The sequence below is a fragment of the Chlamydotis macqueenii genome, chromosome 24, assembly GCF_036417535.1.
Source record: "Chlamydotis macqueenii isolate bChlMac1 chromosome 24, bChlMac1.mat, whole genome shotgun sequence".
Classification (NCBI taxonomy): Eukaryota; Metazoa; Chordata; class Aves; order Otidiformes; family Otididae; genus Chlamydotis; species Chlamydotis macqueenii.
Genome location: NC_141579.1, coordinates 7045231 through 7068923, shown reverse-complemented (window position 1 = coordinate 7068923; position 23693 = coordinate 7045231). Strand labels below are relative to the sequence as shown.

Here is a 23693-nt window from a genome sequence, read left to right as displayed (position 1 = left end):
CCCGATAAATCTGCCGCCAGCAGCCCCCGCTGGGGCCGGGGACAATGGGCTCCCGCGGGGGCGGAGGGCAGGACAATGCCGCCGGGCCGGCGCGCGGGGCCGTAACAAATCCTCCCTGGCACCGTAGGGCCCTCATTTGTGAAACTAATTGGCCCCCGCTTGAAAAAAAACCGTCCGACTCCGGCAGCCGCGCGATGGGGACGAGCGGCCTCGTGCAGCCGTCGGGCCGCGGGGACGGCGCTGGTCCTCCGGAGCCGGGCGTTTCACAATTTGGCTCATTTTTTCAGGCGCTCCGTCAGCGAAGCAGCATGCAGCCCAAACGGGGCGGTCGACGCGCCCCGGCACAGCTGGCGGAGGCGGCCGGTGCTCGCCGCCCTCCGAGAGCGCCCGCAGGGGCGCGAAGGCTGACGCCGGGGCGGAGGACGCAGGAGACGGCCCTGCATCCCGCCGTCCAGCCCTGTGCCCCGCGTCGACGCGGCTCTCCCGCGGCCGAGGACTGCGGCACCGCGCGGGGGCTCTGCCGGGCGCCAACCCGCCGCGGGCGCTCAGTGAGGCTGATTTTTCGGTGAAGCCGCACGTGCAGCGAGGTCCCGTCTTTGCAGAGAGGATGGGAGGCGGGAAAAACGGGGAAGCTCGTGAGGGAGTCGCTGCCGTCCGCGCCGCAGCGGGCTTGCCGCAAGGAGAGTGGCACCGGGCGCCGCGGGGACTCGGCGTCCCGGCCGGAGCAGCCCCGAGCCAGCCCCCAGCCAGCGGAAGAAAAATCGCCCCCGAGAAAGAAGCGCCGCCGCCCCGAGCGGCGAGAGACGGATTTATTCATTTCCCTGACGTTTTAATGGTTTCTCCCCTTTTTGCGGGAAGATGATTACAAATTAAGCAGCGTTTAAACCCTTTTTACTGTCAACAATTAAACGGGGCGAAGGCGGGCGAGCAATTCATTCCCCGGGAAACGCGGCGGCTCTCGGCGGGCGCCGCCGGCCCTTCCCTCTACTGTACGCCGCACAATGGCCCCCGGCGCGCCATTAATTTTGCGGGACGTTCAAAAAGCAAATTAAAATACAAAAAGCCCCCGGGCACGAAGACGGATACCGGGGTGGGGGCGGCGCAGGTCGAGTGAGCGGGGAGGGCTCGGCGTGGCCCCGTCGCGCCGCGCTCCGCGGCCGCCTGCGCCCGCCTTCCCCGGTTTTGGGGTGGCTCCGGGCGAGCGCCACCGCCTCGGCGGGAGGAGGAATGGCCACCCCAGCCCGGGCGAGGCCGGCAGGGCGGGTCCCCCCCGGCGAGGGAGCGGCGGGCGCGGCGGAAAGGCGGCACGGCCCCTTTAAAAGGAAATATAATTTACAGTGTGCAGCCAGGCGGCCCGTAGTTCCAATCTCGTTTACTACAGAGAAAACTCTGCTCGCTGTTCTCCATCCCACAAATCCGATTTAATCAGACAAGCCAGCCAGCGTGGCTTGAAGTAAAAACGGATAATTAGTAAACAGAGAGCTACTTCAGTGCTTCATTGGCATTCGAGCCGGGCTGGTGTGTCGCATTTAAAATGCAGCCTGATGAAGTTTACAAAATCAAACCATTTGTTACTCCTATTGAAGAGGCTCCGGGCCACTTGCAATTAAATTGGAATTAGTGCTCGGAATGAGATACAGCAAATTCATACTAAAAAGGGATCTGACTTTCAGACATTTGACTTCAAGTTTTATCCTCGCGCCGCGCGTGGGCACGCGCGTGTGTGCCGCCGAGCCCGGACCCCCGGCGCGGGGAGCAGGGACGCTCCAGGAGCGGGGACCAAAGGGGCCCGGTGCAGCGTCCCCGGGCACGCGGCGCCCGCGCCGGGATGCGCAAACCAAACCCTCCTCTCACGGCTGCCATCTTTCGCCGTGATATTTCTCCTCAGAGCAGCGCTGCCAGGCTCAAATCCCAAGCCAACACCCTGGCTGCGCAGAGCAGGAGCCCGCGGGCTGCCGCCTCGCGCCGGACGAGGGGTCAGGGACGGTGACGGTTTTTGTCAGCACGTCAAGGGCTCCCTACCAGCCTGCGCTGCCCGGACAACGCTGCTGGCGCGCGTGAAAAGCAGCGGTGGGGAGGATGCGGTTCTAGCACCTGCCGAGCCGCGGACGCACGTGGACAAAACCATCTGCAGCCGCAGCTCGAGAGCTGCGGGAACGCGGGCGGGGAGGCGGCGGCAGCGCCGGCGAGGGGCGTGTCGCCCCGAGCACCCACCCCTGGGCCATCCCCGCATTTTGCCCTGGGAGGGCGGCGGATGCACGCTGCTTCTGCTGAAACAAACCCGCAGGGCGGTGCGAGGGAGCCCTTCCCCGAACGCTGCCATCGCGGTACTCGACGCCCGCACATGCAGGCGATTTTAACGGTCTCACGCTGAGGCGGCAGAGCTCCGCCATCCGCTCCGCCGCGGCACCGGAGCAGGGGTGCGGTTGGGAGGCCGTGGGGGCACCCTTTACCGCGCCGGCTGCTGCGTGATTCAGTAGCGAGGGGGGGAAAAGCCCTGGGTGACAAACACAGGGGACGTGCGCGTTCCGCGCCACAGCCACCAAACCGTCCCGGTTTCACAGGCTGCCTCCGGACGCCGCGGCTTCCGCGCTAATTAACATCTTTATGGAAAGCGACTTCTCCCACGGGGGCGTTTGTTTGATTATTATTATTTACTCAGAGATAGCGCCGCTTTCTTCTCAACTTCAACCGACTACGGGAAATTAATTCTCAAAAAGCGGCCAGCGCCGCCTGCTCTGCTGCTGCTGCTGGTTCTCCTCCAGGGCTGGCCGCGCTCGCCTTTTTACCGACGCCCAGAAAAACTCAAGCAAACGTACAACGTTGGCCATCAAGCACGGGATGCACGTGGAGGATGCTCCAAGCCCAGGCACCCACAGAGCCTGGGGAGCGGGCGGCGAGCCCCGCACGGCGGCTGCGGCACGGGCAGCAAGCACCCGCCGGGGCTGATTTATTCCGGGGGCCATCTGGACCCGGGGGACAATGCGGTCCCGCGTCCCGGTGACCCGGCGTGTTAGTCACACCCTCCGCGCCTCCCTCGGAGCGCGGCGGGATGAGCGCACCCCCTCCGCGCCTCCCTTTTGGGGGGCCCTCCACTCCCCCTGGCGGCACCTCGCCCCCTTCCCCGCCGCCATCCTCGTCGTCGCCTGCCTTCATCGCGCCTTTCTGCGATGGCTCGGGCGAGAGCGATTACGAGGGAGCGCGAGCGGGGAGGGAGCGCGCCCGGCGACTGTTAGCAGCGGTGGCTTTATGGCAACAGGCACACAACTCATTCGTTTCGTGTTTCGCGGAATATAAAAGCGCCGAAACATTTTAATTTTAAATTCTTATCGTTGAATTTACTGCTTTTCCCTCGCCATGATTTGTGTTGCTTTTTAATTTTTACAGTCTCTACAGAAGCCAGATGCTACCGCCTAGGGCCAAAATAATAAAAACCCGCCGCAGTCGCGAGCGGCGGCACAAAAAGGAACCGCGCGGCTGACAGAAGTTAATATCTCAATTTAACAGTGCTGCTCCGCTAATGATCCTTTGATATGTGTTTATTTAGAAAGGTCTGATCTTGACCTTGAAAGCAAACGAAACCGCAAAGTCTTTATGAGGGGAGAGAAAGACGTTATTTATAGACTGGCTTTGCGTCAATCGCGGCGGCAGCTGGGCCCGCGCCGGGCGACGCGCGGCCAGCCAGCCCGCGGGCCCAAACGGGGCGTCGGCCCGGGCACGCGGTTTTGGGGGGGACTGGCCGCCGAGGAGGACGCGGCGTGCCCCCCGTCTCCGGGGAAGGACGCCGAGCGCATGTGGAGGTGGGCCTGCAAAGCGCGGGATGCGGGCGGCTGCCCTTTCCGGCCCGATTCCCGTTATTTCAGGCCCAAGAGTCGTCTGAAGACGTTCGCAAACCCTGCAGCCTTCTGGCCCGAGCGCCTCGTGCATCCGAAAACCGGCACCCAGCCCCCTCAGCCCCAGATGGAGAAGCTGCCCTCTCTCCCGGCACAACAAACACCCCTCGACCAAAACGCGCTCCGCCGCGTGGTACCCTTGCACAGCATCCCCCCGCACCGTTCCCGGGGAAGCCGCGCGCCGCGGATCCATCCCCGCCCTTCCCGAGGACGAGCGTTTCCCCCAGCGATGGGAGGCGAACAGCGGCAGCCTTTCTGGGCGCCGCATCAGAAGGGAAGCTGTCAGCTACTCGCTTGCTTGTTGTCACCACAACGGCCTCCCAGATTTCCTCTTCCCAGTCGGAATTTGGAGTGAAACCAGCTGAAAAAATAATTTGACTTTCTGTCGAAAACCTAGCATATTTTTCCCCGTTGCTTTCCCGGTGACGGCTAACGTGTCAGAAACTGCTCCATCGTTCAACACAGAGCTGGAGCGCGGAGAGGAAGCCCTCACCAGTGTTTCTGCTCCGCTGAGAGCCGCCCCCCACCTCTTTTTTGGCTAACGGCCTCCTCCAGGAGCGTTTTCCGACCGGCACGTTGTGGCGGATGCGTGCCTGTCCCTGCTGGGAGGATTTTAGGGGGCAGGAGACGACATCCCTGGCCAGCGGCGCTAGGTCCTGCCCTCACCTACGGGGCTGTGGCATCCCACCCCATGGGAGACCACCATCACCATCATCGCCGCCGTCGCCATCATCATCTCCATCATTGCCGCCATCGCCATCATCATTTCCATCCCCACCATCATCACCATCCCCGCCGCCGTCCCCATCACCACAGAGCAGCGCCCGCCCATGGCCCACCCGCACCCGCATCTCTCCCGGCTGGGGTAGTACCGCGCTGGCACCCCGCGGAGCCCCGGCTCGCATCCCAGCCGACGAAACGACCCCTTGGGCAGCGCGGGCGGCCGCCCCTGGCCAGCGGAGCCACCGGCTGCCGCGAGGCACAAAGCCGGGACTCGCGGCGTCTGCTTATTATTCCTGCACCCCCATCATTAAAAAAAAACCAAAAAAAAAGAGAGAAAAGATGAAAAGGCCCTCGCGGTAAAGCCGGGAGAGGCGCAATGGCAGCGGAGAGCGGCCGCTCCCCCGTTCCTGGCGGGTTTTATTTTTGTAAAGCGGGGAGACCCGCATCCCGGGGGACAAAAGTGACCGCGAAGGTAAGTTAAACCTCGCCGAGATGAACTTTCCTGCTACTTTTAATTAAAAGTTCTTTGGAATTAAAAAGGACACTATTCAGGAAAGGCTGAAAAAAAAAATTCATTGACACCAGCCCGCCCCCCTCCCCTTTTTCCCAAGGAAAAGAAAAAGCTGTTTTTGTGTGTCTGCTCACCCGGCCCGCACTGTACAAAAGGAAGCGGATTTGCAGCAAGACACATGAGATGACCCCCTGACCCCGAGCCGCTGAAAAGTCCTCAATGGCATAAATACCAGATAATCAATCACATACCAGGAGGGCCGGTCCCCCTGCCCTCGCCCCCGCCGCCGGGTTTATGAGAGATGCACTGTAAACGGACACCGGCTGCTGACGGGAGGCCCCTCTCGGCATTCCTGCGCGGACCAGGAGACCCCGGCCGCCGCCTCGCCCGCGCTCCCTCCCCGTTTTACATGGCATCCCCGGCAGCGCGACAGCCGGGACGGCGCTCGCTTTCCCGCTCCGGAGCCAAGCGGCATAGGAAGGCAACGCTCCGCGCTCCGCAGGGATGGCCGAGCATCCTCCAGGCCACGGACGTGCGCGGCCAGCACCAAAAAACCAGGGAAAAGCAGCCCGGCCCACGGCCTGCTTGGCTTTTTTGGGGCAACAATGGGCGCCAGAACTTTCAGGGGAGGGAAGGGAAAAAAAATAAATTGCCGAGACGCAGCCCCGGTTCGGTTAAACGGGGAGCCACTCGGCAACCAAATTTGATAATGCCTTTGTCCGCGGGTCAGAGGTTAAATATGTCCACGCTAATCCCCTTCATCTAGAATTAAAGGACAAGAAAGATTTCTCCGTAGCTTAGCGCGAGGGCTTTTCTCATCGCGCTCTAAATAGTATTTGCACAGGAAAATTCCAGGCCCACCATTGGCCGCCGGTTTGGGACGTGAGCGCGCGGCTGCGCCACGTTTCCATCTCCCAGCCCGCTTCCCGCGAATCCGCCTGCCCGCGCGAAGGCCGACCTCGCCGCGCTTCCTGGCCGAGCAGCGGGGGGAATTTCTGCTGCAAAGGTGGAAAAAGCCGGCGTGCTGGGGGAGGCAGGGAGATTCCCGGTTTCAGGAATGCGCGCCGGGACTCGGATTTCAGGCGCTGTCACAGGACAGTACTGTCAGACAAAGGGGCTCTGTCCTGCGCCCCCCAGGACCGGGACCCCGCGGGAGCCGGGGCCGGCGGCACACACCGCGCGGCCGGGACGCGGCTAACGAGGCGACGCCGCCGACCCCGCTCCGGGCGCTTGCCGGCACGCCGCACGCCGCGCTCGGAGGTGGCGGTGGGCAAGCTGGCGTCGCGAATTACGCTGCTACGTGACGGAGGCTCCCGGCGGGAAGCACAGCTGCCCCGGCCCTCGTTTCACAGAAATCAACGCTGGCACAAACCGCTTTCCTTCGGAGACCGCGGCTTGCGTGGGAAGAGCAGGCGGCCACGAGCTGGGACGCGCAGGCGAGGCGAGGGCCGAACACACCTGCTCGCCCTTCCCTCCGCTCTACCATTTTCAGCCCTTTTCGCCAACAAACGCGGCCGCGAGAGCATTTAAAAAGCGCGGGGCTTTGCGTTTCGGATGCGCGCGGATTGCCGCGCTTCGCCGCCCGCCGCGGTTTCGCCCTTCTGCGCAAAAGACCCTGCGCCAGGCCAATGCCTTTGCGCCCTCCACGCGCGGCAGTGAGCCGCGTTTGTTTCCGCGGTTCGAACCCAGCGCCGACCCGCTGCCTCCCGGTGCACCCCGGGGTGCCCCTGCCTCCTCAGGGGAGCTTTCGCCACGCTCCCGTACCCGAACGTCCAAAACCCACGCGCGCGTCCAAGAGAAAATCCACAAAGCATCGTCCAGGCATTGCTGCTCAGCACCGCCCGTGCTCCCTCCCCCAGCCGGGACCGCGCGAGCGCGGCGAGCACGGGAGGGATAATTACCTCTAAGCGTACTTAATACTACAGCGCATTATCTCCGGCTACGGAGAGGAGCGCTCTCGGGCGGTATTTCCCCCAGAAGCCTCATCGAGCCGCTCTCTGAAAACCCTCAGGAGTCCCGTGAAACGCTAATAGAAAGGCACGGGCAGCGCGGGAAGACGTGGGGTCAGTTTTGGTACGGAAGCACGGCGGCTGCTGGCGGCCGGCACCGCTCCCATCGAGCCGTGGGAAGGGATGCGTCGAGAATCGCAGCTCCCCAGCCACTGGTGGAAGCGGAGGAGCATCCCGGCGGAGAGCTGGCTCGGCCGCGGCTCGTGGCGTCACGCCGAGCGCGAGGCACGCAGAATTTACGTTTCAACAGAATTTACGGCTCATGTCACCAAACCTGTGTGGCGCATCCCACTTGCCCAAAATCCTTCCTTTTCCCCACCGAAAAATGACGGATGCCTATAGCGTCACTGGGATTTTTCAGGTGGGTACCGTTCTGAGGCAGCAGAAGCAGAGCCAAAGCCAGGCGACAAGACAAACGTGCCATTAATTGGCCCAAATGATGCCAAGAACAGAGACGGCACGTGCCCGTGCGACAGCGCAGCTCCGGCGCGGTCCCCGCCTCCGCCTCCTCCAGCTCCCGCGCATCCGCACGGCCAGCCTGAGCCGCTGCCGGGGCTGCTGGGATGCTCCTCCACAGGGAAACACCGAGCGTCCTGGCACTTCAGAAAAAAACAATTAAAAACCCCAAATCACCGTGTACCTCAGCGCACATTTAGAACGGCAGCAGAAATTTCTGCAGCCCAGCCGCGACGGAGAGGATGGCCGAGCTCCCGGAGCTGCCGCGAGCGACGCTTCCCGCAGGACCCGGTGCGGGCGCATCCCACCGCCGCCCCTCCCCGGCTCCCGCTCCCGTGCGCCGGGTTTTCCTCCCTTTGCACCTCCGCTCATACCGCACAAGTGTTTCGAATCTCTAAAATAATGTGACAAGTTAATGACGGCACAATTATCTAAATGTTTAACAGACATGTTATCTAAGTGAAGCGGATTGCGATCCCGTCCCGCTGACAATAAACATCAATGGGCGCGCAGAAAGCGATAGGCAAATTATCGCCAACCCTGCAATTTCGCTGCTATTAAATTTGGAGGAATAACAGCCCTGAGGCCTGTAAACTCTGAATAAAACAGACCCTTGTGTTTGGCCAACTATTAAATCAAACCGCTACCAACATCCCGGCAAAAGGGGGGAAAAAAAAAAAAAAGGGAAAAAAATAAGGGGGAGGGGGATTTACAGCTTTTCAATTTTTGGTTACGCGTCGCTTTTACCAGCCCTTTTCTGCTCCCCGCGTGCCGGTGTCGGCATCACCAGCGGGGGGATGCAGGGACGCGGGCAGGGGACGGCGACAGCGCCCGCGCATCCTCCGCGCAGCGGCCGGGGGCACGCCAACCCCACGAATCAAAAAGCCAACCGTGTGCCGAAGAAAAGACGCGCTATATTCGGCGTCGAGCGCGGCCACGTGAAAGCGGCTCGGGAGTAAATCCGTGCTGCCCCCGCTGACTGGCACTGGCTGCCCCGCATGTACGCGCTCGCGCGCCTTAATTGCCTTGGCGCGCGGGAGGAAACTCCAGACGAGTCACCTCTGATATTTATAAACGCCGGCGGCGAGCCCGAACCCTGTTAGCAGGAGCGCCGGCTGCGCGAGCATCCCGAGCCCGCCGGGGCCCTTGGGCTCTCTTCTCAACACCTTTCGCTTTTTCCTCTACATTTTAGGAGAAGGGCAGGGAATTTTCCACGCTCTGCCTCCGGCGCGGCACCGAGCGCGCGCTGCTGGAAGACGAGCCAACGCAGCCGCTGCTTTTCCTGCGGCCGCGGGACGGGGGCCAAGGACAGCGCACGCCCGGAGAGGGCGTCGCAGCCCCGAGTCGCTGCGGCCGGCTCCGTGCTGGCAAGCAGGAGCCGTTTTTCCTTTGTTTATCCCGATTTTTTACCTTGCATCGGAACGCAAGGAGGAGACGGGCACTGTTTGGTACGGCACAGGGGCACCGGGCTGGCTTCGCGTGCCACGCTGTCGTTTGGAGGAGCGGAGAGGGCAATGGGGAAAAACAAAAAAAGTGAGATCCAGGGGGCCTGGATCCTGCCCGTGAATCCGGGAAACGGCCCCCTGTGCGGAAAGGGAGCCCGTTATCCTGCCCATCCGTGGCAGCAAGGCTCTTGAGCCGCGGGCCATGCCGGCGGCCTCGCAGGCAGCTCCCACGCCCTGCCCGGCGTTGGACGCCGTCCCTGAAGGGATCTACCTGTACATCTCCCAAAAAGGGCTGCTTTTTGCCTGGAAAGCCGGAAGGCCTTTTGCCAACCAATCTGCAGCCGAGGGCGAAGCGAGGACCCCCCCGAAATCCTTTCTGGGAGATGCCGCGGTTTGGGAGCGGGGTTAATTATAGCGCCGCAGGGGAGGGACGCGCTCGGTGCCAGCGCAGGGCTCTCCGCGTGCCGCCTGAGGAGAGGAAGCGATTCATTTCGGCTGCGCCCCGGCCGTGTAACCGAGCCGCCTGCCTTTACTGCCGGAGGCGGCAACGGCAGAGCCGCTCTGCCCGGGTCAGCGCGGCCCCTGCGCTCCCTTTCCTGTCACCCTTTGAGCTCTGGCGTGGGCCAGCCCCGGGTTGCAGCGACCGCAGGGGCCGTGATCCCCACAGAAGCCTCAGGGCCGGTGTTTCACTTGCAGCGTTTGCTGCGCCATCCTTTCCCACGCGCGTACATCAACGTTGAGCAACGCACACAACGGCGCTGTGCGATCCGGTGCCTCGAGCCCACGTTTGAGCAGAAGAGGAGCTGGGGCTACCGCGCTCCTGCAGCGCATGGGGGCCGAGCCGCCGGGCAGAGCCAGGCACGGCTCGCCCGCGGCAGCCACTCCGCTCGGACGCACGCACCTCCCGGCAGCGCGGCGAGCCCTCCCCAGAGCCCCACACGCGACGCCTTTACTCCTACCAACGCTCGAAAACCGGCAACGGACCCACCGGTGTAGGCTGGGAATCGCAAACGATGCGTAACTCAACGCCCTTGGGCTCCCGTGCATCCAAACGCTCCCCATGAGGGTGTTTATCCCTTGGGAAGCCTCCCTCAGACCCGAACTGCGGCCGAGTGCCATCGTGCCGGTCAAATTTGGCTGCGTGCGGCTGGAGAAACCGAGGGAGACCGCTGAGCGGTGCAAGGATGCTCGGCTCAACCGCAGAGACGGGTTGAGCTCCTCTTCCACCCACAGCACTGCTACGAGCTCAGCAAAGCCCGGCCGAAGCCGGTCGGCAGCAAAACCCGCGCCCAAAGCCGCTCGGGGAGGTTTCCCTCGCCAGCGCCGCGCGCAGACGTCAACACAAGCACAACGCCGTGTCCAACCGAGAGCTGGGCGGAAAGCGCGGCCAACTTACCTCCAGCGAGAGTCAAGGAACGGTCCCGGGCGGGTGGGAGCGGGAACCGCAAAGGGTTGAACGCTCCGCTGGGCAAACGGTTACGGAAGCAGAGCCTAAATGTTAAACTCAAGGAGGGAAAGGGAGGGCCACGTACCGGTGTGCGCCTGCCGGTGCGTCTCCAGCGCGTCTTCCTTTGAGAACTGGGCGCCGCACTGATCGCAGACCAGGGCCTTGGCGCCCGCTGGGGAGAGAAAGGGGAGAGGAGGGTTACTGGAGGGAGGGGCGCCCGCCCAAACCTGGGGGAGGACGTCGCCGCGGCCCCGCATGGCCACAAAACGCCGTGCCTTGCCTAACCCCGCGGTCCCGTTCCTCGCACATGGCACCGCGCAATAAAGAGCCGCTGCCAGGAAGGAATTCAGTATTGGGGTTGGGTTTTTTAATAAAAACCATTAAACACCAACGCGTTCCGTTAGCGTCGTAACAAGTCCCAGCATCATCAGTCTCCTGCCCCTTCGCCTCGCAGCTGCCGGTACCCGAGGATGCGTCCGGTTGGAGACGTGGCCAAACGTGCGCGGCAGAGCGAGGCGTCCAGGGGCTCCTGCGACGAAAGGAGCGTCCCCCCGCGCCCCCTGCCCCGCCGTCAGGGTGGGATTTGGGGAAAGGCGGGCAGGAAAGGGACAGGGAGAGAGGGAGGCATCGCGAGGCGCATGAAAAAGAGAATTCCTTCGCCTTTAAATTGTCTCGGTAACGGCTGGCTGGCAGGCAGAAATATTTGGCAGTGGCGAAATTAAAAGTGATAAATTTTCTCGCCAAGCGCTGATCGATAATAGAGGTCTCATCTGTTAATCAATACGACAGTCTGCCTGTTTACTGTGCATATGTTGTTCTCTGCCGCCCTCGCCGCGACGTCAAGTTTGCATTCAAAACAACCCGGGCGCGCGCGGGCCACAGAGCCGCTCGCAGAGGGAGAAATAAAGAAAAAAAAATCATCAGAAAAAGGGCTGCGGGGTGACACGAGGGGGGTGGCGACACGAGGGGGGTGGCGGGGCGGCGCCCCCACACGTGCTGCCAGCCGAAAGAGCACGCGCCCGGGATGCTTTCGGGGCCGCGGGCGCTGCCGGCGGTCCCCTCCTTTCCCCCAAGCGCCCGGGATGGAGCGGTGAGGGGACGGGGTCGACGGGGCCGCGGGCTGCCCTCCACCCCGCGTGCTGCGCGGGCGACGCGCAGCCGGCAGTTGCCAAGGCAATGGCTCTCCATCGCCGCTCCAAGCTCTCCCGGCCCCGGCGCTGCGAAGCGTGGCCCGCGAGGGTCCGGCGACCGCCGCCGCAACAGGTCCAGCGCGGGCAGAGCGGCCCCCGCGACGGCGGGCTGGGGGGGCTCGCTTTTTTTGCCTTTTCCTTCCCCATTTCTGCGTGGGGCAAGGACACGCGGCGGTGCCCCGAGAGCCGAGCGCGGGGCCGGAGGGGCAGCGGGAACCGTGCTGCGGAGCTGCGGAGGCGCGGTACGGGCGGCCAGCATCTGGCCGGGGTCGGGGGACAGCAAAAATTCCTGGCGAGGCGAAAATAAACAGGGCGAGCGGCAGGAGGAGCCGGGCACGCTCGCTTACATAAGGAAGCACAGCGTGTACCAAAACAGCGGCCCCAAAAAAAGCCGGAGCTGTCAGAACAATGAGTACAGACGCGGGGCGGTTTGCAGCAGGCGCTGCGTACAGTTTTATTTACAGTACCTCTTATCAGCGCGGGAACAGCACGCCGCCTGCCAATTTCCAAAGGCCAGGACTGCGTGTTCCTTCCCTCAAGTAGATGTGTACTCCAGGCGAGGGGATTTTTTTTTTTTTTTTTTTTTTTCTCATCAGCAAAACAAAAACTGATACGGAGCCAGGATTCCTGTAATGTACACACGCTCGCGGAGAGGGAGGAGGAGGAGGAGGGGGAGGAGGGAGGGCGGCGAGTGAATATGTAAATAGTTCAAGGTTAATTTTACTATGTGAGTCACCGGGAAAAATGTCATCCAACATCTGAGCTTATTATAACAGGGGCGCGAAGGGGCGAGGAGCCGCCTCTCTTTCCGTCCGGCGCTATCTGCAGAGTCACGGCCGCCCCGGCGCTGCCCCCGGAGCGACGCCGTACGGGGCGGCAGGCCTCCGCTGGTTCAGTTTCCCCAAACGCAAGGGACCAGCGCGACGCCGGCGGCGTTTAACCCGGCTCTCGGCAACGGGACGCTCGAGAGGCCGGCGGCGAGCATCCCCGCCAGCTCGCTCCCCTCAAGGCAGGCTCCGTGTGGAGCCCACCCAGTTTTAGCCGCCACCATCCCAACGGCCCAACGCCCGTTCGCTTGAACGCCGTCATGGGGGGCGAGGAAAGGGGTCTTCCCACCACGGGCAGGCGCTCCAGAAGACAAACCGTAGCCCAGGAAAAAACCAGGGAAAAGGCAAAAGAGGAGCCGCCAGCATCCTCGGGAGGAGGAGGAGGAGGAGGAGGATGGGGAAATCGGTGATTTCCCGCAGCCGTGCGGGGAGGAGGACAGGCAACGCCCCAGCCCTTCCCAGCGGTGGTTTCGGCACCACGGCCCCGCCGGTGCGATGCCGCGTCTGTTCCCCTCCCTCCCCCAGCACCGGGGAGCAATAAAAATTTGGGATTATATATTATTAACAGGCTGCAATTGTCAAGAAGGTGGAGAGAGGGGGGGAAATATGGATTAAAAAAAAAATTGCCAAGTAAATTTATGCACTGTCGTCGCTTTACTACCTAATTAATTCAGTAATTTCAAAAACAATTTTATTTATGTTCCATTTACCACATCAAAAGTGCAAAGGAAAAAAAAGCACCAAACCACAGCGATGCTAAAATAATACCTCAAGGCATCTATTTTTAATCAGCAAAAAAAAAAAAAAAAAAGAGAGAGAGAGAGGGGGGAAAAAAAAGCGCCGGCCGCGGTTTCTATACAATCTCTGCCGGGCAGCCCACCAAGCGCAGCCGCCGAGCCCTCCGCCAGTGCCTTCCTGGCTGCCGAAAACAGAGCTTGTCAAAAAAACACAAATCCATAATGGCCCGAGGCTCCTCTCCAATCTATTTTCTGCTCAGCTGGTTTTAAATGAAGTTATTATGAGTCATTAAAACACCCGCAAGCCTGTGGAAGTCAGCCAATTACAATTTTAAATTTAGCCTCTTCTCTACCCCGTTCTCTTGTTTTCTTCCCTTGCCCACACCAAGCTGCTTCTTGATTTGTATTACTGCCGCCGTTATTATTGTTATTATTATTATTTTCCTTCTCCCCTGCTTCACCCAAGTGGAAGAGACGGTCGCGAAAACCTCGGCGCTAAAAAAGCCGTACCGGAGAAAGCCAAGGAGGGCCAAAAAACGAGGGAGACGCCGAGCGGGCTGCGCCCACTCCGTTCCCCAGGTGCCACCGAAAGGGGAAAACCGGACGCCGGCTGCGCGCGTCCAGCGCCGCGCGCGCCGGGAAGGGACGGCGGGAAGGGCGCGCGCCCCGGCGGCATCTCACCGGCCGCGCCGCCGAGGCTCAGGGACGGCGGAGCGCGGCGAGCCACGGGCCACGGCCACCACCCGCGCCCAACCTCTGCCACGGCGACGGGCGCAGCGCGGGGTGTTTCACATTTAAAAAAAGAAAACCCCAGGTTTTTCAGCTCAGGAGTGAAAAAGGCAGGTTTTTACATAATTTCCCCTTCTCCTCCACCCTGAGCGCTGCTCCCTCTCCACTCGGCGGGGAAAAAACACCACAGAGCCCATCCGCAGCCCCGCGCGGCGAGCGAGCGAGCGCGGCGCGCGCTGCACAGCCCATAAAACTCCCAACAGCCTCCAGACACTCCTGCAATCGTCCTCCATCAAAACACTTTGTCTTGCATACAGAAATGCGGCGGGGCGCCGCGCGGAATACCAAATCAGCCCGTGACGGTGCGGGGAGGCGGCTCCTTGGCAACCGGGGGGCTTCGCAGCCGCCGCGCGACAGGAAACAAAATCTGTCAAGCCTGTTGGGCAAATGATAAACATTAGCGGCATTAAAGAGAAAAACAAAAAAAAAACCAAACCCACAAAAGCCGCGCAAATGGCTGGCGAGCGCACGGGGAGGGATGGATGGGGAGATGGGGAGCGACGGGGGGGCTCTCGCCCCGCTCAGCCCCCCGTCCCCGGAGAGGGGGTCTCCAGCACCGCGACCTCGGGGGAAGTCGGGGAAGTTTCCCCCCGTCCAGCCGGGGCAGCGGCGGCCGTAACGCAGAGGGACGCAGAGGGGAGCGGCGCGAGGGGTCCCGGCACCCCACCCTGAACAGCGCGGGGCGGCCGAAGGCGGGGAGCGGGGCGGCGGGGGAAAAATAAACGAATTTCATCAGGTGAGGGCAGGGGGGAGAGGCGGCGGCTGGCTCGCGCCCAGCGGCCAGGTCCAGGAACCCGGCCAAAACAGGAGCAGAAAAGCAAAGCGTGTTCTTCTGCCCGCGGCTCCGGCTCTCGAGGCAGAGCGGACGGGGAGGGGGGGCGAGAGAAATGTATTTTTCATCAGCCAGTGTATAATTTATAAACAGCATTAAACAGTTTTTGTTTTCTTTCTTCCTCTCCCCCGTGCGCGCGGCTTGGCGGGCAGTCAAGCCTGCATTAATTTCTGCTGTGGGTACAGCGTGTTCTTGGATGCACATCTGCGGATGATCATAAACGCGGGAACGCTGGCAGAACATCCAGACCTGCCGGCAGGCCGCTGACATCACCCGCCACCGAGCGCGGGACGCCGGCCAGCCGGGGCGGGGGGGCCCGGGGAGCCGGGGCCGCCGTCACCCCCGGCCCCGGCACCCGCGGGGGGAATCGGGGCGACGCTCCGCGGGGAGGCTGAGGGCGGCGGGATGAGCCCCCTTCCCTAAAAATGGGTGGCGGGAGGCGGAGGGGGGGATGCACCCTGCTCTCCCTCCACCCCAGGTGGCTTCGCCTCCGTCCCCATGGGCGCACGGCATCCAGCGCCGGCTGTTCCCGATGACGCGGGGCGAGTGAGCATGTTTGGGTGGGCAGGGCGGCCGCGGGCCGGCAGGTCAGGGGGCCGCGGGCGCGCTGCCCACCAGCATCCCCGCATCCTGCCCACGAGCATCCCTGCGCGCTACCCACCAGCATCCCCACGCCTGCCCGCGCTCACAGCCCCGAGATGACGTTTCTGCCGGCCGGAGAGGCAGGAACCCGCTCTCCTCCCTCCCCCGGGGAACAAACCCAACTCAAAGCAGGAGATTTGGTAACTGGCGTCCCGGGGCGCCAACAAGCGCGCCCACCGCGCATCGGCTGCGGTGAGGACGCCCGCGGCGCTGGGACCAGCCTCCCCGGGGCAAAGCGGTGGCGCTTCTCCACCGATGAGCCGGGTTTCCCACCTCACTTCCCCCAGGAATTCGTTTTTCCAGGAGAGGGGCAGCTCTCCATACCGCACTTACGGGTCTCTGTGCGTGCGTGCGCCCGCGGCCGGGAGCGGGCAGCGCAGAGGGCGAGGCTTTGCGCGGCATTAAGGGCTTTGTCTTTACGCTTTATAGCGGAGGGTAAACATTTGGCTGGGGATTTACCTTGCACCTGCAAGGCCGCTGCGATAACGCCGCTGAGCACCCGCCGCGTTGCGGGGGCACCGCGACCCCCCCAGGCCCGCTCCCTAATTTAAAAGCACCTTTCCCCCCCCGGCACCTCCCGTAAATGCTCAGTCGAGGTGCCAACCTCTGGTAAACCCAGCCTGCGCTGCCGGATGGGGGCTGCCGGGGGACGCAGACCGTCCCACCGCGACGCTCTCCCACGGGGCACCCCCCCAAGCCAACACCCTGCCCGTGGGCGCGGGGGCAAGCCGCCTCCGGAGCGCCGAAAACAAGCGCTGCGTCCCGGGCCGGCGGAGGGGGGAGGCGGGGGGAGAGGTGCAAAGGTCTCCGGCTTTAATAAATAACAGCGCTGGAATTCGCTGCGGCTGTTTGCGAGTGCAGGGCAGAGCTCTCCCCCCTCCCCCCGCCCTCACCGGATTTAAAAAAAACCCATAAAATAAAATAATAATTAATCCCGCGCGATGACAGGCTTGGCTCGGCGTTCACTGTACATACTGTACCCGCAAGGCTGGAGGCTCGCCAGGGACGGGCCGCGAGCCAACGCGACCGTAACAAACACGAGCCGCGCGCGCCAGCGCCGGGGGGGGACCGGCCTCCTCAGGACCAGCGTCCTGCGGCCCAGTGCTGGAGGCGACCAGCATCCTGGGGAGTCCAGCATCCCAGGGACCAGCACTGGGGGTCCTGCATCCCGCATCCCAGCATCAGGGGTCCAGCGTCCCCCACCCCGGTGTCGGGGGAGACGCCGGCAGCCCAGGAACCAGACCCAGCAAGCCGCCGCTGCCTGCGGGGACCCTGGGGAGCCGGTGCTCATCCCAAAAAGCACCAAGGTGGGGATGGGGCCGGGGCGGGCTCCGACGCCCTGAAAAGCTGAACTGGCCGGCCAGAAGGAGCACGGGGAGCGCACCCCCACGCCGCTCCCTTGGGAACGAGCAAGGCACATCCATGCCCCCCTCCACAGACAAGGGGCAAAGCAGGGAAAAGAAACACCAATGTAGGGCAAAAAATAGATAAAAATAGATTTAAAATAGAAAACCGAACGCAGCTTCCTTGCGAAGCTCCCCAGGAGCCCGGCTTTGGCTGCAGCACTGGCCACCCCGCGTGCTTTGCCCTCGCACGACGGGGACACGGCTCCCACCTGCGCCCCAGCCGAGGGGCCCGGTGACCGCCTGCGGATTTTTTGTCGCCGTGCAAGGGGCTGCAGGCCCAAGAGCAACACCAGCCCTTGCAGACCGCGCGTCTTCCCACCAGCGCCGCGCTGCAGCCCTCCCAGATCCGCTTAATTAAAGGGCCTGCCACACGCGAACGGGCTAGCAGGAGTCGTTAGTGGAGAACGCCTAATTCCGCGGCGGTTTCGCTAACGAAACTGCGGTGGGCGCCGGCTGGCGAGGCGCACGGTGCCGGCATGCGTGCGGGAGCCGAAGCAGAGGCGACGCTTGCGCTGCAAGCGGGGCTGGACGACCAGCAGCTGCGTGGCACGCAGAGTTTGTTATTCTGACCCGCTCAGCCCAGAAAATATTTCCCCAGTTAGGGAATCGAAAACAAACTCCAAAATAGAGAATCTGAATAAATCCCATTACCGGGCACTGGGGAACAAACCAGCGACGCTCCGCACGCGTCCCCAGGTGGGCGCGGAGAGCATCCCCCCGCCCCGCCCCATCGCGCGCCCCTGCCACCCACCTGAGTGAGCCAGTAAGTGCATTCGCAGCCGCAAGCTGTCCAGGAACCGCTTCCCGCACAGCTCGCATCCGTAAGTCTTCATCCCGCTGTGCAGCTTCCTGGGGGAGAGGAGAGAGGGGTGAGTGCTCCTGCACGCGGGGGACGGCCCGCTACCGCACGGCGCCCGAAACAGGGTCTGCTCGGAGACGGCGTGGAGAGGAGGTCCCGCGCGACGCCGTCTCCCGTTTAACGTTTGCTATCGTGACTGAAGCTGGAATCTTTTAATAAACCCGGTAAACCCGAACTCTAGCGTTAATACAAAGTACGCGTCGGCAAACTTCTTCCTGATGCAGCGAGCGCTTCTGAAAAGGGTACTGTACTCCAAAAAATAAAATAAAAAAACATTTAAGAGGTTGTTTGAGTGCGTTTCTAACGGAATCCCAATCTCCATCCAAATTCAGCGCGACACAAATCACCAGCAAAAACCCCGTAACCACCAGCGAGCAAACAGGAAACACGCCGCTCACCGTTTCCTGGCACCGCGAGGCACAAGCCCAGCGACGCCCGGGCGGCGTTGCGCAACCTCCCGCCTGCAGCGCCAGCGCCGCCCGCCGCGCCCCGCGGCCCCCCCTCGCAGCATCTCCCCGCTTCAACATCGCGTGCAGCGGCCACACCCGCGCTGTTTCCCTCTCTTTGCCACGGAGACGTCGACGTCGATGTCTCTGGGTCGCGCGCGCCGGGAACGGCCGCTCGCCGCTTTGTGTCACCGCGGCAGCCGGCGAGAAACAGGCGTTTTCGCAACGGGAGCCGGCTCCGCGCTCGACAGCGGCGTCGGGGAAAAGCCCCCGAGTCACCGCGGCTGCCCGCCAGCCGCACATCGGGGAAGGCGAACCGTCCGCGCCGAGGGCCGGGAGGGCGCGCGGCAGCCGCACGTGCGGAGTTCCAAAATGGGACGCTGCAAACAGAGGAGTATTTGTGCGCGCTCGAGGGGCAACGCAGTGAACCGCCGTGTGCCGACCTCTGGTCGCGTCCACCATTTATCACCGCTCCGCAATGAGACCGGCGGGTTTTCCTTGCTGCCAAAGACAAGGAATGGTCCTGTCCGGGGCTGGATGCGCAGAGCTGCGAGGGCTGCTGGCCTCCTGCGGGACAGCCCGGACCCCAGAGCTTTCTCTGCCCCACGGCACAGAATCCCACTCCCTCGCGAGCGTGCGGAGCGGCCAGCCCCGCATCCCGGCCCGCATCCCGCCCCACAGGGATGCTCAAAGGCAACGTGTGGGACCGCGGGGCCGACCCCGTGACGTCGGGCAGCGAGCAAACGCTGCGGGGCAGAAGGGGAGGAAGGGAGCAGGAGCTGGTTCTGACTCTCAGCTTCGCTGTATAATGTAATTATTAATCAGGCTTGTCCTGAATTCACTGTGTCATAGCGGAGGATTAGGAGTCGCGCACGAATTCAGGCCAAGAAGGTTCGCAATCCAAAGGATTTATCCGCCTTGCAAAAATAAATAAAACGCCAGCCTCCTGACAGACGCCGCCTGCCAAGAAGCCAGCTCCGGCGGTGACAACCTTCTCATTTTGCATCGTTAACGGGGGACGCGCCCGCCGCGCTGCGCCGCGCCGGCTCGGGCTGAGCTCGCTCTGCGCTTTGCGCCGGGTCTAAACCACTCTGTCGGGGAGAACGCAGCACCCCCCGTGCCAGCGGCGCAGGCTGGAACGCCTCTTCAGTGAATTAAAGAGTAATTCCTTAATTAGTTCAAGTCAAACTTGGAATTTTTTTTGCTTTTCAAAGCGATTCTTGAGAAACGGAGCAGAAGCAAGGGGACGAGTCTCCTCTCTCCGCGGAAGCAAGGGCGATGCGGATCACATCCGTACCGGCTCCCCGAGCGGGGCCGTTTTCCCTTACCATGCAACGGCGAGATGGACAACTGCGCGCGATGCCCCGCGCGGGTGAGACCTCCTCTCCCGCCTTCCCAACCAGGAGAGGGGAAAACGGGAGCCGGGAGCCCTGCGTCCCGCTCGGGCGCTGCTGTTTCCCCGGGGTCGTGCCGCCCGTCTCCCCCCGTCCCAGCGCGCCCGCCAAGTAATTCATTTGCGATATCTCTATCGACAAATTTCAGTGGCAACAAAAGTTTTCCGCTGGGCGCCTGCTTGTAGGACGATCTTATCGCTCGCCATCTCGCGCGGTCCCTTTCACCGAGGTCTTAAAGCGCTTTATCTGCTCGGCTTCCTGGTAGCAAAATATGATTGAAACGTTCTATTTCTGCTTGCCGGATTATGGAGACGTTGCAGAACTGCACAAAAAGCCGGCAGCTGCCAGCAAGGTATTACGGCTGTTAAGATCTGAGGGGAAAGATCAATACGTGCTGCTGAAGTTGCGCCTCGACGCGGGGAGGGGAGAAGGCAGGGACGTTGAAAGACATTGCCGCGTGGCGATGCCGCCCGAACCCCAGTGCAGAACGATAAACCGTGCGCCGCGGTTCCCATCTGACGCTGCAATCACGCTCCGCGCGCTGCTTTTCCCCTGCGACTCAGCCAAGACGATGCTCGTGGGACGGAGAGCAGCCGCAACCGGGAAAAGCACCTTATTTTTTTTAAAAAAATACTGTTTTCCTCTGACACGAAGCTGGCTGAAGCCGGCGGGTTGCGAGCCGCCGCTGGAGGATGCTCCGGCGCGGTGAGGAATTCCGGGGCCCACCTCGCTGCACGGAGTGCTGGCGAGGGGCTCTCCGTGCGGCAGAACCAGGGGGCCGTGGGGTGATGCCCCCTCCCCACCCAGCGCCGGCAAACAAAAGCCAGGCGGGGGCTGGGCCCTCGCGCGCTGCCGGTCATTAAGGAGGCCCGTAAATACCCCGCAACGAGCACTTCAAAGGGACGGCCGCTCCAGCGAGACCGCGCGGTGTCAAAATTATGAGTTTTCCCCGCGGGGTGCTCTGTGCGAAACGGCCGGGATCGGGGGCAAACCCCGCTGCCGGGGACGGCACCCGAAAACCACCGTAAGCCACCCAACTCCGGCGCCGAGCCGGACAGAAAGCCACCTTCTACTGGTTCTGAGCCCCCCTCCACTCTTCCCCAGCCAGGACGCACGGCTTTCGGCCGTCTGATTACTCCTGCGCCTGTATTTCTCCCCTCAAACAGCGTGAACACGATGGTGGGGAAATTTGACAGAAAACTATTCCGAGGCATTTATTGCCTTAACGCGCACCTTTGTCCAACAGGCAGTTTTGACAGGAGCGATAAATTCCAAATTTATGTCAACAGAGCATATGTTGAACACCTCATTTCTGAGCTCAAGCGGCACGCCGCCCCATAAATCACCCTTCTGTTTGAAATGAAAGCAGATTACGGGCCCGCGTTATGGAGCAGTTAGAGCCGCGCGCGTATAAATCAGAACTTTTAACTCCAGGCGATCCGCTCCGCAATTAACCAACAGGCACTTTGTCATCCCCGGGCCGGGCAGGGCGGCCGGCTGCCGGAGCGGCGGCAAAGCCCGGAGCAGAGCGCTGTCCGGGCGGGAATGCCGGGCTCCGGGCAGGAACGCCCTTGGGAGACCAACGCCAACGGCCCTCGGAGGGTCACAGGGCACTGCCCGCGTCCCGCCCCGGGTGAATTTCGGCAGCCGGCTCCAACGCATCGCGAGGCTGGCGTGACACAAGCGAAACCTCGGGGTCCCTAACGAGCCAAAACCAGGCGTCAGCGCGGCGTGAAGAGCCTTGCGCCGGCGTGAATGCGAAAGACGACTCGTGAATTTTGCCGCGGTTTCGCTCGCCTCTCCCAGTGCCCCTGCAACAGGTCCAGACCCCCGTCCCGCTGCACATCCCGGGGCTGGGGATGCCGCCGGGGCGCCGGCGCGGAGCCACGAAGGGCGAGGGGACAGGTTACCGCCCGCGGGAGCAGCCGCGCTATAAAAAGATTCGACGCTAAGTATTTCCTTTCCTATAAAATATTCATTGCCGCGCGCAAGAGCCCGGGAGCAGAAGCCTCAAGCGGCTCTAACTTTGTGCCGCAGCAATAACGGAGTTTTATGGGAGCCTTCCAATTTTATTTACGCGGGGCTGTAACCGCGCCGCCCTGCCGCTACGTCCCCGCCGCGGTGCGCGCGACGCGCAGGCACCCAACGCCGGGCGGGCAAACGGGGACCGGCGCGGCTTTGCGCCCCTGATGCAACTGGGTTGAGAGACTCCCCAAAAACCCGCCCCGCTGCCCGCTTTGCACCCGCGCCCTCCTCGCCCGGTGAATCGATAGGAAAATCAATCCACGCCCCCATCTATTTTATCAAGGTGGAGGCGGCGGTGCTGCGTCTCGCTCGCGGCGGCGATCTCGCGGGAAAACCAAGGTCGGCAGGCAGCCAGCCGCCCGCGAGAACCACGCTCGACGCCCTGCGATACGAGCCGCACGTCCGTGCGGAGGGCCGTTCTCCCCCAGCGCGGTTATTTACGACGCCGGGCGACGCAGGCTGCCGCCCGGCCACCGCGCTGCCCTCGTCTCCCAGCCCGGCGGATTAAAATAGCCGGAGAGCTATTAAGGGCATGGGGAAGGGGGAAGGGAGCCCAGACCTTCCTCCGGTTTAATAAATTGAGAAGGGAAAAAAAAAAAAATTAAAAATAACACTGCCCTCAAACCGCCGCTGCTGCTAAAACCGAACTGAATAAATCTCGCCAGCGCTGGGAAGAAAGATTTGACTATTTCTCAAGTTTTCAAAAACACAGGGGGAGGGGGAAGAGCACTGAACAGCGCAGTGAAACGCCCTGCCCGTCCGATATTTCTATTTACCGTGAGCTAATTTACGAGCTTCACCCAGCTGCTGGGCGTGACATCACTTCGGCACCACGCCAGCACGTCCTCCTCCCAAAAACCGAGGGCAGCATCCCTCCCGTCCTGCCGCTGGGACCGCCGTGCCGAGCAGACGCGACACGGGCGTTGCAGGCGTCAAGCAGAGCGCCGCGGGAGCTCGGAAATAACACGGAATTTCGACCAAAGAGCAAAGCAACCTTAGCGCCGAGCACATCTGCCGCAGCAGCGCCGCGATTATTCCCATGTTTTGATGCCTAATTCAGAAATAACGAGCGGTTCACGGCTTCCAAGTGTAAAAATACATTCGTCATCTGGTTTCCTTAGCAGCACGCGTGCCGATGGAGCACCGGCGCGGTCCAGAATCGGCGCAGCGCCGGCCTCGGCCGCTCGCTCCCCCTCGCCCCGCGGAGCGGCCAGGAGCCGGCCGGGACGCGCGGCCGGGAGCGGGCACCGACGCCGGCAAAGGCCGTCTCCGCAGCGAGCCGCCCGCGTCCCGAGGAGTTTTATAGGGTAATCAAATATGCAAGGGAGCCAGCAAACTAATTTCAAGCACACACCTGGAGTCCTCTGATAATGTCGGCTGCGCCTGTACCGCGCCAGGATTAAAATTTCATAGAGCCACGATTTCATCAGTGGCTAAACTACAAAGGATTAATTAACAGCCGGGGAAGAGCTGAGGGCTCGGAAACGCGCTCCTGAGGAAAAGATCTATCTGCGCTCTGCAGACGCCGGCGCGCAGACGGATGCAGCGCTCTGATGCAAGCACTTTCTCCTCGTTAGCGACTCCCAAACAAGCAGCGCGGCCGAAGCCCTCGGACACAGGCGCGGCACCGAAACCGGGCGACGGCGGCGAGCGGCCGCGGGCCCCCCGCCTCCCCCGGGAAGATGAATCGGGGAGCCGTCAGCGAGGGACAGGCGCGGCAGCGGCGCTGCTGTAAAGGGGCAGTGGAAGTGGCTTTGATGAACGACGCCACGGTGCTCGGCCGCTGCGCGGCCCCGCTCCGGCACAGAGGTGCCCTCGGAGCGGCCGAAAGCACCGAGGATTCCCTGGAAAGCTTCTCTCCCGCCCTCCACCAGCGCCGCCGCCTTCGCCCGGGCCTGCGACGCTTCCCCAGGAGTTCCCGGGGCTGACAATGAACTAATTATTTCCAATTAGAAGCCAGGAGACGAACATTACGCACCCTGTCAAGGCAGTAAATTAACGTACCTGCGCGGCGCGGGGCTCTGGCGAGGGCCCGGAGCGCCTGGGGCCAGGAGGTGGCGAG

The 23693-nt window shown here is 62.4% G+C and overlaps 1 protein-coding gene across 1 annotated transcript in view; it reads right to left on the bottom strand.

Moving 5' to 3' along the window:
- ZBTB16 (zinc finger and BTB domain containing 16) overlaps positions 1–23693 on the bottom strand; it is a 45508-nt gene that overhangs the window by 6402 nt on the left and 15413 nt on the right. The window contains 2 exon segments of the mRNA XM_086766117.1: positions 10570–10656; positions 17659–17756. Of these exon segments, the coding sequence (XP_086622243.1) occupies positions 10570–10656; positions 17659–17756 (185 nt within the window).